The 13,844-nt window shown below is 36.3% G+C and overlaps 1 protein-coding gene across 24 annotated transcripts in view; it reads left to right on the forward strand.

Annotated features, from left to right (window-relative positions):
- The window catches only part of RAPGEF6 (Rap guanine nucleotide exchange factor 6), a 234,376-nt gene that overhangs the window by 159,571 nt on the left and 60,961 nt on the right, over positions 1-13,844 (forward strand). For all 24 annotated transcript variants that reach the window (XM_036281928.1, XM_036281948.1, XM_036281931.1 and 21 more), the window contains 2 exons: positions 3,343-3,451; positions 12,258-12,498. In XM_036281928.1, the coding sequence (XP_036137821.1) occupies positions 3,343-3,451; positions 12,258-12,498 (350 nt within the window). The remainder of the gene's footprint in view (positions 1-3,342; positions 3,452-12,257; positions 12,499-13,844) is intronic.

The following is a 13,844-nucleotide window of genomic DNA, read 5'->3' on the forward strand; positions in this document are numbered from 1 at the left end:
AAAAAATAGGTTTAATTTTGATATATTCACACTAGCTGGCTATTGTGTTGGCTGTTGTTATTTTTTTATTAGACCATCTAAGAGAAAAGAGGTCAGTGAGTGCCTCTAACTAAATAGTGAGGTATTGCATGTCTTAAAAATTCTTGTAGCCCACTGGTTGAAAATCTCTGAGGTAAGTGGATAACCAGCTACTGAAATGGAAGCCTTCTTGCCCTGGATGGTGTGACTTGGTTGGGTGTTGTCCCATGCACCAAAAGGTTGCCAGTTTGATTGCTGATCAGGGCACATGCCCAGGTTTTGGGCTCTATCCCCAGTAAGTGGTGTGCAGGAGGCAGCCAGTCAATGATTCACTCTCACACCAATGTTTCTCTCTCTCTCTCTCTCTAAAAGTCAATAAAAATATATATTTTTTTTAATTAAAGACTTTTCATTTTTATTTTTATTTTTTATCCTCACCCAAGGATAGTATCTCCACTGGTTTTAGAGCAAGAAGGGGGAGAGAGAGAGACATCAGCATGAGAGAGAAACATCAATCGGTTGCCTCCAGTATGCACCCAGATCAGGGATCAATACCTGCAACCTAGGTATGTGCCCTGACAAGGAATCAAATGCACCACCTTTTGGTGTATGGGATGATGCTCCAACCAACTGAGCCAACCAGCCAAGGCTAAATTAAAGCCTTATCTTAAATGATATGTCTGCAACTTTTTTTCTTACCTGATATTTCTTCAAATAAGCATAGTCAACTTAAGGAAATATTGTTCACATTAGTGCTACTAATCATATTAATCACATACTCCAGATATGAAATCTTAGAATCTGTATTTTTAACAAAGGTGTCTAAATTACTCTCCTGCACGGCAAAGAGTGGTTTCCCAATCTAGTTGAATCACTTGGGGAACTTGCTTTTTTACCATTTCAAAAAGTTTGTTAGTTCATACGTTAATTTAGAATGTGGCTTTCTTTTTCTTCTACCTGGATCATACTATTATTTTTAAAAATTTTCAGGCATTCACATTACAAGTTATTCTATACCTCATATCAGTGGTTCTCAACGAAGGGTAAATTTGCCCCCCAGGAGAAATTTGGCAATATCTAGAGATATTTTTAATTGCCATGAGTTGGGGATTACTACTGGCATCCAGGGATGCTGCTAAACAGCCTATAACACCCCATAATAGAGGAGCTCCCACAACAAAGAGTTAATCTAGCCCAGATGTCAATAATGCAAAGGGTTAAGAAACTGATATAAAGTTATAATGATTCCCTTTCTTTCTTTAAGCAAGCTTATTTATTTATTTACTATTTTATTTTTAAATATGTCTTTATTGATTTTTTTTTTTAGAGAGAGAGAAGGGGAGAGAGAGAGAGAGAAACATCAATATGAGAGAAACATCAGTTGGCTGCCTCCTGCACACCCCCTACTGGGGTGCCCTGATTGGGAATTGAACTCCGGCCTCTCAGTCCATGGATCAATGCTCAGTCCACTGAGCCACCACCAGGCCAGGCAAAGGAACTTTTTTAAAAATAGAAAATTCTGACCTGGCCAGTTTGGCTCAGCGGTTAGAGTGTCAGCCTGCGGTCCAGACAGACCTGGGTTCAGTCCCCGCTAGGGGGCACGTACCTCGGTTGCAGTTTGTACCCGGCCCTGGTTGGGTTGTGTGAGTGGCAGCCACTCGATGTGTCCCTTTCACGTCGATGTTTCTCTTTCTCTCTCTTCCTCTCTCTCCCTCCCACTCTAGCTGAACAAAAAAATGGAAAAATGTCCTCAAGTGAGGATAAAAATAAATAAATAAATAAAAATAGAAAATTCTTAGCCTTATGCGAGACTACTTATAAGAATATCTAGTACCTAGGATCCTGGAATCAGTATATTTATTGTTCCAGTATTTTGTTGTAAATATATATAAGAATCTTATTCTTCACAGAAAAAAAAGCACAAATCTAATGATTTTATTCCTGAGAGAAGAAAAATTTTATCCTTTTTTCTTCCTTCAGTCCTCCCAAGTATCATTGAAATTATATGAGATTTTAGGTCTAGATTATGAAATCATTTTTTAGCATCTTTTTTAAGAATACTTATGACATTTGCATTGTTTTATACATTTATTACTTACAGTTATTTAGACATTTACACCTACCTTACTGATTATATTAATCACCTTCATTTCATCTATGCCATATGTCCTTACTCATTTGATTCATTTCAATGTCTTCTAATTCTTTTTTCAAAAAGGGCATATGGGTACTATTTTATATGTCAGTGCATGTCTGATAATGCTTTTGTTTAGTGGAGTATAAAGTTCTTTGGTCAGTTATTTTTTCCTCATGACTTTTTAGTGACAGATAAGTATCACATTATCTTAGTATTTGTTGCTCAAGAAAAGTCCAAACCAACCTTTATTTTTCTTTTCTAGGTACCTTTGGTCCCCACCTCCACCCCCAACCCTACAGTGAAACTTTTACAGTTTCTTGTTTTCTGTCCTTGGAATTCAAAATTTTCATGGAATATGTTTAAAAACCTTTTTTTTATTTTTATTTTTTGTGTATACTAGAAGATCCAGTTTAGTGTGTAGACTAGACTGTTTCAACCCTGAGAATTTTACTTCTGTGATTTTTGTTTTTCCTTTTCTTTTCCTAACACCTTGTTTCTCACTTTTATTTATCCTTTTGGAATTTTTGAGTCAGTCCCTGAAAACTGTCCTCTGTGCTGCTTTTTATTTTTTTTCTCATTATATTTATCTCTTTATCCTATTTCCTTGGGATTAGTATTCTTTAAATAAGCTTCCTATGTGATCCTGAGGTACAGCAGGTTTGGGAAGCCCTTCTGTGAAGGAGCAACAGTCACAGGGAAGAAGAACCAAATTTCAGTTTTTGCTAGTTGCTTTTGGACTGCCTAATTCAGTCAGTGGCAGGAAATGCTGTTAGATGTATTTAGCGTACCATTTTCACCTGTTTTAAATGCAGTAAATTTGCATTTAGAATGTTCACTAAAATTTGTACATACACACAGGCAATAATTTTTATGAACTGATGACATGATTAAAAATTTTCCTTCATATAAATCAACCTGTGTTATGTAAAATATTTCCCTAATATGATCCAAGAGGGAATGAACATTTTTTAAAAAATGTTTATAGTAGAGATTTAGGGAAATACAACAGTTGTATAGAGAAAAAAATTAAACAGTAATCCCACTTCTCACAGAGATAACTATTGTTCTCTTACAAGTGCATATTAATCAAGTTAAATTTTTTTTTTTTTAACCATTAAACTTAAGGTTTTGGAGGTAACTAATACTGTTTCTGTTTTAATTTATATTTTTCAAATACTTTTCTGAAGATAATGGAAGTAAATGGACAAAACTTTGAGAATATTACATTCGTGAAGGCCCTTGAAATTTTGAGGAATAATACTCATCTTGCACTTACTGTGAAGACCAACATTTTTGGTGAGTTTTTTTGTAAAATCTGAGCTCTTATTGTTGTTGTTTGTAATAGAATAGAGAAGAACCATTATAATGAAAAGAAGGATAGTAAAATGTAAACACGTTTTTATCTAAGCTAATTGAACATTTTTAGGATCTTTGATGTTACAATATAGTATTACATATTCTAGAATTTTAATTATTATTGTATTATTTTGATATCTTAGTACATTTTAAAAACACTTGAACAACTGTATTCAGTCAGTCATTTATAAAATGTCTACTGAGTATCTATTATGTACTGTACTTTGTTGGAAGTTGCTAAGTGAGACTTAGAATGACCTGAATGAAATTTAGAAGTCAGAATTAGGCTTTTTTCCCCCTCTGCTATTATGCAAATCAGTCTGCTTCTACTGTTTTAGCTACTTTCTGAAATAATAATATGAATGCTTATTAACTGTTTCATGGAAATAAATTGAGTAAAACACTGAATTAAGCAGTAAATTATAGATTTTTTATTAATTAATTAATTTATTTTTGTTACAGATGTTTCTCCTTTCCCCCCTACTGAGATTTTTAATAGCATCATACTCTACTTTTATGTAAAAATGTTGATTATTGGGCCTTAAGTGTGTTTTGATCCTATTTATATTTGAATGAAGCAAGGACTAAGCCTGTACTTTTAATCTTTTTTTTTTTTTTTTTTCAACATTTAAGAATTACTATCTGTAGTTTGGTTTTATTAAACACCATTGGATTTTCACTGAAATTCTGAGAAGGGAAACAGTATAACAATTGAAAACTATCAAAGAAAATTTGAGTTTTTATGAATTTAGGGAGAAAAAAAAAATCTAAGTCATTTAGATTGCAATTTGAGAAATAAGAGTTGAATTTAAAAGCTATGTCTATAGAAAAGGAAGTGTGTTCTGTTTTTTTCTTCTTTTGCCCCTCTTTTTTTTCACTTCGTCCTAATGAAAAATAAAATGTGTGATTTTTCCTCATTTCACTTGAGTTCCTTCCACTGAATTAAGTCAGGTGAAGTCTGGTAAACAACTGTCTGTCTATTCCCAATTCCTAATATTTTGTTAATTAAGCAACAAATAAGTAAGCCTTGCCAGATTTTGGATTTTCTGGAGTTTGGAACTAGTATCTAGAGAAATCACCTTTTGGGTTAAACCAGAAGGATTCTGACTTGAAAAATATGAAAGTACAGCTGTTACCAAGACTACATTTTTTAGTCTCTCCAAGCTTCATTTCTCCAGTTCTGTTTCATTGGGTTCTTATACCTTTAATTTTTGGTGTCTGGAACATAACAATTACTAACTGATATCAAACACTATGTATAAAAATAGTGTATGTTAGTTAACAACATGTACCTTGGGAGACAGTAAAATAGATCTGAAGGATACAACACTACCAATAGAGATATCCTGTGGAAAAAAGTGACACTGCTTTTGTGCTTTGCTCTTTTCCAGTTTTTATGCCAGAACTCACAGCCATCCAAAATTCTCTTTCCTCTAGTAGAGTCCGTCTACCTGATCCACACCTCATGTTTAGACTTAGCAAATACCTCAGAGAAGAAAACAGCTAGCATTCTCAGTTTACCTTCTTTCTGCTCTGGAATTTTAATATATCTATTCCTGTTGGCTTTCACAACTTTCTAACATCTTTTAAAATCCTACCACTCAAATAATTTATTATTAGCATTTCAATTTTTTTAATGAAAGTAATACACAGATATATTTTGAAAATTAAAACACTAAAGAAAGATACATCATGGAACCATACTGTGTACATTATTATTTACTTTCCACATCAGTTCATACAGATTTACTTCTTTTATAATAGTTATTGCATAGAATTCCTTTGAATTATCATCATATAATCTATTGAGCTGATGTCATACTGATTAGTGTTTTAAGTTATTACCAGATTTTACTATTTACAATGATGTAATAAAAATTCTTGCCCTGGCTGGTTTGGTTCAGCAGTTAGAGTGTCAGCCCATGGACCAAAGAGTTCTGGGTTCAATTCCTGCCCAAGGGTACATACCTTGGTTGCGGTTTGTCCTTAATCCCTGTTGGGGTTGTGCGAATGGCAGTCAAACAATGTGTCTCTCTCACATCAATGTTTCTCTTTCTGTTTTTCTCCATCTTTCCCTCCCCCTCTATCTGAAGATAAATGTAAAAATATCCTCAGGGGAGGATAAAAAAATTCTTTGTGCTTATCTTTTATGCTTATATAAAATACACCTATACATTTCTCAAAGTGGAATTACTTTTGACAATTACTAAAGAATTTTACTTTCCAAAAGTTTACCCCAGTTTGCATACTACACTTCATTCATCAGTGTGTGAGAATGCCTTTGCAGTGGGCATAATCAATTTTATAGTTAACTGTTGTACGTTCTTTAAAAATGATGGCTGTTGAGCACTTTTTTATATATGTTAATATTTCTTTTTTTATAAACAGTCTTTTGTAAAATTGATTTTTAGAGGGCAAGAGAGAGAAACATCAATGTGACAGCCACACATCATTGGCTGCCTCCTGCCTGTGCCCTGACCAATAATCAAGCCAGCAATTCCCCAGTGCCCGGGATGACGCCTAACTAAATAACCCACACCAGCCAGAACTATAAACAGTCTTTCTTTCTTTCTTTTTTTTTTTTATCTTTATTGTTGAATGTATTACAGATGTTCCTCATTTTTCCCCCATTGACCCCCCCTCCTCCCTATTTGCAACCCCCTCCTCCCCACTTCCGATGTCCTCCCGCCTTTTCCCACACTGTTGTCTGTGTCCATTGGTTATGTATATAATTTCTTTGGTTTATTTCTTCCCACCCCCCAACCCCCTTCTCTTTGAGGTTTGCCAGTCTAGCAACCAATTTATTCTTCTTAATCCCTTCACCTTTTTCACCCATTCTCCCAACCCCCTCCCATCTGGCAACCAACAAAATGTTCTCTATATCTACGAGAATGTTTCTGTTCTGCCTGTTCATTTTGTTTATAGATTCCATTGTCGATAGATATGTATTCGTTGCCATTTTGTTTGTTCATATAGTTTATCTTTTTCTTCAAGAAGACCCTTCAACATTTCATATAATAACAGTTTGGTGGTGATGAACTCCTTTAACTTTTTCTTGTCTGGGAAAGTCTTAATATGGCCATCGATTCTAAATGACAGCTTTGCAGGATAGAGTAATCTTGGTTGTAGGTCCTTGCTTTTCATCACTCTGAATATTTCTTGCCACTCCCTTCTGGCCTGCAAAGTTTGTTTTGAGAATTCAGCTGACAGTCTTATGGGAACTCCCTTGTAGGTAACTAACTGCTTTTCTCTTGCTGCTTTTAAGATTCTCTCTTTGTCTTGAACCTTTTGCATTTTGATGATGATGTGTCTTGGTGTGGGCTTCTTGGAGTTCATCTTGTTTGGGATTCTCTGTGCTTCCTGGACTTGTATGTCTGTTTCCTTCACCAAGTTAGGGAAGTTTTCTGCCATTATTGTTTCAAATAGGTTTTCAATTTCTTGTTCTCTCTCTTCTCCTTCTGGCACCCCCAAGATGTGAATGTTGGCACGCTTGAAGTTGTCCCAGAGGCTCCTTACACTCTCCTCATGTTTTTGGATTCTTTTTTCTTTTTGATGTTCTGCTTGGGTGTTTTTTGCTTCCTTATATTCCAAATCAGTGGTTTGCTTCTTGGCTTTACCTACTCTACTATGAATCTGTGTAAATTATTCTTTATTTCAGTTAGTGCCACCTTTGTTTCTGACTGGTCCTTTTTATGCTCTTGAGGCCCTCACTAAGTTCGTTGAGGTTCTCACTAAGTTTATTGAGCATCCTTATAAGCAGTATTTTGAACTCAGCATCTGTTAGGTTACTTATCTCCATTTCGCTTAGTTCTTTTCCTCGAGGTTTTTTTCTGTTCTTTCATTTGGGACCTGTTTGTTTGTCTCCTCATTTTGGCTGCCTCCCTGTGTTTGTTTCTATGTATTACTTAATGAGAGGTATGGGGCTCGCTGAGACCAGATGCTGCTTGTTTGAAAGAATTTAGGAAAACCTAAAGCAGGATCCAAGACAGGCCAATGATATGGTTAAGCAACTGGCAACAGCTTGGGTGGGCCTGAAAGTTGGGTGGGGCGGGGCCTCAGGGAATCACCAGGGCTGGGCAACTAGTATGAGGCAGGTTGCTAGAGTCCCAGATATGGCGGCTGTCTGCTGCCCCCGGGAAGAGCTCACCAAAGGAACAAAGGCCTCTGACAGCACCTCTTTCCCGGAGAAAGCCCCCTCTCCAGTCCTCGCTCCAGTGCCAAACAGCTCAGTTCTTCCCTGTATGTCTCTGGCGCCCCTCGAGCTGCCTCCCCTCCAAGCTTAGAGAGAATGAGTCCAATAAGTCCGTGTGCAGGCCCTTTAAAAGGAGCTGCCTGGGGCTTCAGATGCCTTAGCCTCCCTGAGCCTCAGTTCCCACTGGTTTTTCCAGCCAGAAGTTATGGGGACTTCTCTTCCTGGCACTGGAACCCTGAGTGGGGTAGCTGGTTTGGGACAGAGACCCCTCAGTCCTCAGGGAAGACCTTCCCAGCCGAGGTGTCCTCCTGATTTTATCTACCACAGGTGGATTCGGGACCAGCCTTCACCCCTCCTACCAGTCTCGATGTGGCTTCTTTAATTCCATAGTTGTAGAACTTTCATTCAGCTTGATTTCAGGCGGTTTTTTTGTAAACAGTCTTTTTATTTGTCCATTTTTTTATTGAGTTACTCATCTTTTAATTTGTTTGAATGTCTATTATTTTGTCTTAAGGATTGTAAATGGTTTCCCCAAGTTGTCTGTCTTTTGACTTTCCTTATTTGTGGTTTTCATTTATGGGTGTGTAAACACACATGCATAAACACAATATAGATATATGTAGAGAGTGAGAAATTCTTAATCTAATGTGTTAAACTTTTTTTTTAATGATCGTTGGGCACCCTTATTTCTGACCTATAAATTTGATATTGCGCCCTGGCCGGTTTGGCTCAGCGGTTAGAGCATCCGCCTGCGGTCCGGAGAGACCCGGGTTCGGTTCCCGCTAAGGGCATGTACCTCGGTTGCAGTTTGTCCCCGGCCCTGGTTGGTCGTGCGGGTGACAGCCACTCGATGTGTCCCTTTCACGTCGATGTTTCCCTCTCTCTCTCTTCCTCTCTCTCCCTCCCACTCTTTCTGTACAAAAACATGGAAAAATGTCCTCAGATGAGGATTAAAAAAAAAAAAAAAAATCTGATATTGCTGTTTAATGATATAGTTATTATATTTGCTCACCATCTATTCATTTTTGTCATTAACTAATTTTTGTTTTAAATTTTTTTATTATTATTTTAGAAGGAAAGAAAGGGAGACAGAGACAGAAACATCCAAGAGAGAACACTGATTGGCCGCCTCCTGCATGCCGCCCCCCTTGGGGATTGGGCCCAAAACCTGGTCATGTGTCCTGACCGGAAATCAAACCAGCAACCTCTTGGTGCATGGGTTGACGCTCTACCACTGAGCCAGACTTATTTCTCTTCTTAATCTACAAATCAGAAGCTCTACAGATGTTTACTTATAATTGTATACACAAGTCTAGTGAAGATAGAAACTACTTTGTATATTATCAAGTTGCCTTATATACACACCGCAGCCAGGGATATCTTCTGCCCATTCTGTTGCTCTCAACAGAAAATTCAACCTCCACACCACAGCATTATCAGACCATTTCTCTATCTTGATCTCTAATCTTCGTGTTCTTGAATATTCCTTTTACCACAGGGACTTTGAGCTAGAGATTTTCTCTACCTAGAATCATTCCTCTTTCCCCTCCTATTGCCTAGTTAAAATTTACTAACCTTATTGACCTCTTCTTACACAATGACTAAATTGGGGAAGATTTTTCCCTTTCTTGCTATCTTAATTACTTTCTCTTGTCCCTTATATTCTCTCTGTATTGTAGACTCTGTATGTATATTCCATAGTAGGAAGACTCTGCAGACACCTAGTAGAGTGCTTAACATATATTTATGGTTTAGTAAATATTTTTTATAGGTTAGTAAGTATTTTTTGACTGGTTAGATACCTTGATTTTAGCTCAAAAAAGCATTTTTGCCTTTACAACATGGCTTAAAATAAAGTAAACTTTCAAAATAGAAACTGGCCCTTGCCGGTATGGCTCAGTGGCTAGTGTGTCAGCCAGTGCACCAAAGGTTAGAAGGTTCCATTCCCAGCCAAGGACATGTACCTAGGTTGTCTGTGCTCCCCCCAGCCCCAGTCAGGATGCATGCTGGAAGCAACCAATCAAACTTTCTCCCTCCCTCCCCTTCCTTCCTTTCACTCTCTCTAAAAAAAAGTCAATGGAAAAATATCCTTGGGGTGAGGATTAATAACAAAAAATATTTAAAAATAGAAACAGAAAGGAATTTATTATATTTTAATCAAGCAGAGAGAGTATCTTTGAAAGGTGACTCCTAAAGATTTCCATTATTTTGAAGGCAGAAAATGTGTTCTTCCTAATCTTACAATATGCTTTGGTAACATGAAATTATTCAGGTTGAAACTTTTAAAATGGTTCAGTTTTACAACTGAAAACCAAATTATTTTCAGCTATAATGTATTAGTTGTTAAGGCTTTGTCCATTTGAATCTTATTTATTAGTTCTTGATGTTGTGGAAAACTGATTTATCCCAAAAAATAACTGAAAAGATCACAATGCTTTGTAGTTACGGTTTCGTTGGGCACATTTATACAGCTTACAGGTTTTTCTTGGTTTTTTTTTTACTGATTTTTATTTATTTATTTATTTTAATTTTTTATTTATTATTTTGTTACAGATGGTTCTCCTTTTTCACCCCATTGGCACCCCCCTCCCCACCCCACCCCCGCCCCATCCCCGGCTTTGTTGTCCATGTTCATTGGTCATGCATACATGCATATAAGTTCTGTGTTTTAGCTCCTCCCACCCTTCCACCCCCTCTTCTGAGGGATGTCAGTCTGTGCCCTACTTCCATGTTTCTGGGTCTACCGTATTCCTCAGACTGTTATGTTCATTATATTCCGTATATAAGTGAGATCATGTGGTATTTGTCTTTTTCTGCTTGGCTTATTTCACTTAGGATAATACTTTCCAGGTCCCTCCATGTAGTCTCAAAGGATAAGAGATCTTTTTTTCTTAAAGCTGCATAGTACTCCATCGTGTATATGTACCACAGTTTTTTTTATCCATTCGTCTACTGATGGACACTTGGGCTGTTTCCAGATCTTAGCTATTTAAATAGTGCTGCTATGAACATGGGGGTACATATATTCTCCTGATTGGTGTTTCAGGCTTCTTAGGGTATATTCCTGGAAGCAGGATCACTGGGTCAAATGGAAGTTCAGGTTTTAATTTTTTGAGGTAACACCATAATTGTTTTCCATAGTGGCTGCACCAGTCTGCATTCCCACCAGCAGTGCACTAGAGTCCCCTTTTCTCCACACCCTCCCCAACACTTGTTGTTTGATGATTTGTTGATGGCTGCCATTCTGACAGGTGTGAGGTGATACCTCATTGTTGTTTTAATTTGCGTCTCTCTGATGATTAGTGATGTTGAGCATTTCTTCATATGTCTCTTAGCCATTTGTATGTCCTGTTTGGAGAGGTGTCTATTCAGCTCCACTGCCCATTTTTTAATTGGGTATATAGCTTACAGTTTGTCTTCTATGAAGGTACGGAGAGTAATACTGCTCAGAGCTACAACTACTGATAAACTGATGTTCTGCATCTCATGGGACTAAAGACCAACATTTTTAAAAATTTGCAGCCACCGCCTCTTTTTTTATTCAGACCCCCACAGGCACCACAAGTTTTTAGGAAAGTTACCTTCTACTTTAGCATTTATCTTTTTAGTGGGTGTTCTCCCCTAGCAGTTGATATGTTTTATTTAAGAATACCCATTTAAAACAACAACCAAAGAAACTTTTTCATGACATTACTTAATGGGAAAAAAAGGTGGTAGATTTTTCTAACTGGAAAAAAGTCACTAATAGCTTCTAGGTATATAGCCTCTTACAGATATGTATCTTTTATATATATGTCTTTTGCCTGATCCCAGGGACATAAAGCTCCTCTTACAAGGTGAAAAATGGAATCTAGGCAAAGAGATTGCTAGACAGACAAGTCCCCCAGTGCACTTGAACCGTTCTTCAAGATGTAGTAACTCACTAGACTTAGGGTCGATAGAAAGTTATCTAAAGATGATTGTTTTTTTACTTCAGACCACTCTAGTGAATGTTTATTAGTTGCTTTATTTTATGAGTGACATAGTTTCATGAATGTGACATTGAGGAAGTTGTTTTGTGTTACCAAATTTAGTACTATTTATTTCTGGTAAAAACAAGTCAAGCAAAGCTCTTCCCATTTTTAATGGCTAAATTTTGCAAAATTGAGCCTAATATGGTGCTTATATCACATCTCATCTTATCATTAGAAGTAACACAAATAATAGAATCTAAATATCTGTTTCAATAAAATATGAGTTGATTAGTGGTTATATTCCTTATTTCCTAAATAGGAACCCTTGGACTTCTCAACATGCTGGCAGTCTGTCTACTTCCTTTCTACTTTCCTCACTTTTTTTTTTTTAATCACTCTTGGACAATATCAGGAATATAATCAGGTATAAAAACTGAAAAGAGAAGTGGATATAACTGATAAAGGATGGATATAAATTTCATGAATAAGGCTGTGAATGGCCAAGTGATAGAAAGTGACTGTTTTTATCCTTAAAATTTATTGCTGATATAAAAACTTTCTAATTTGAAGAAATGACAAGTTTTTTTATTTATTTCCACAGTGTTCAAAGAGTTACTTAGTAGGACTGAACAAGAAAAATCTGGTGTTCCTCATATTCCAAAAATTGCTGAAAAAAAAAGTAATCGCCATTCAATCCAGGATGTACCGGGAGATATTGAGCAGACATCACAGGAGAAAGGAAATAAGAAAGTAAAAGCAAATACTGTTTCAGGTGGAAGAAACAAAATCAGGAAAATTTTGGATAAAACACGATTTAGTATCTTGCCTCCCAAACTATTTAGGTATGTAATTCCAGTCTCAGTCTTGTGGGCATGTTCTTGCTGACTATAAAATTTGGGGGGGGGGAGGGAAGTTTGGGTCAGTTTTGGAGTGGTTTTTTTTTCAATTTTTATTAACTTATTTTTGTTACAGATGTTTCTCCTTTTCTCTCCTACACACTCTTCTCCCCAGCCCGCTCACCTCCCCCACCACAGCATTTTTGTCTGTGTCCATTGATTATGCATATATGTATATAAGTTCTTTGGTTTATCTCATCCATCCCTCTTACCCCCTTCCTCTGAGGTCTGTCAGTGTGAACCTTACTCCTTTCTATGTCTCTGGGCCTATTTTGTTCATCAGCCTATTTAGTCCATTATATTAGTTTTGTTTTTTATATAACTAATGCATCATAAAATCTAGAAGCAAATCCATAAATAAGAAAGAATAAATTGAGTGTCTCCATTGAAGTTACTACTGTTAGATTATATAGTCTTCCATTAGCCTTGTTTTGATTTTAGAAACAACTACCCAGTTTATCTTATAAAGTCTTTGTTGTTGGTTTTTTGTTTGTTTTGTTTCAGTCCTTTGACCTACAAATTTGGACACTTTAAATCTTGGGACACATTCACTAATTACAGTTTTTGTTTTTTAAGTTATCTTTCTCTTATTGCACTATTTATTCCCTCTTAAATTCTAAAGCTGACTTTATTAATCAAGTCTTTTTCTATTTCTTACATCTAAAATGAGATGTCACTAAAACTGATTAAAGTGTCAAGATTTTCTATGTAAATTAATGTCTGTAAAATATTGCTTAAATCAATCCACTGAAGTGTCATGACTGGAAATGATTTCTAGTATATATTATGTCTGTATATTTACATTACCTACTTCCTTAAGCAGTCACAATAGTTCTAATCAAATACAGTACTTAGCACATAGTAGGCCAGCACAGTTAATCAGTGAAAGAAAGAAAGCATATTCAGGTAAAACATGCTCAAAGAAAATAATTATTTGGTTTCTGAAAGTTCCTGGTAGTTACTATGACAGATAACAATTATCAAGCTGAAAAGAGGTAGTTACTATCTCTAAGGAATTTAAGGGCTCTTTCATATTTATTATACATTAGACACAATATCCAGGGATAGATATATGGAAAGATAACTAAAGCAAGTTTCTTGTCTTTCAAGAATTGATTATCTAAAAGGGAAAACAAGCCAATGGTGCATTAGAGGATGATAAATGTTTAAATGTGTACAAAGGCAGGAACAAGCCTGATAGATTTGAGTAGAGACTGCATGTGTGTACTCCTAAAGGTGAAGCAGGAGAAATCAGTTAGTGCTAGGTTATTAAGGACTTTGGATATTATGCC

This window comes from Molossus molossus, unplaced genomic scaffold, assembly GCF_014108415.1.
Source record: "Molossus molossus isolate mMolMol1 unplaced genomic scaffold, mMolMol1.p scaffold_m16_p_4, whole genome shotgun sequence".
NCBI classification, from domain to species: domain Eukaryota; kingdom Metazoa; phylum Chordata; class Mammalia; order Chiroptera; family Molossidae; genus Molossus; species Molossus molossus.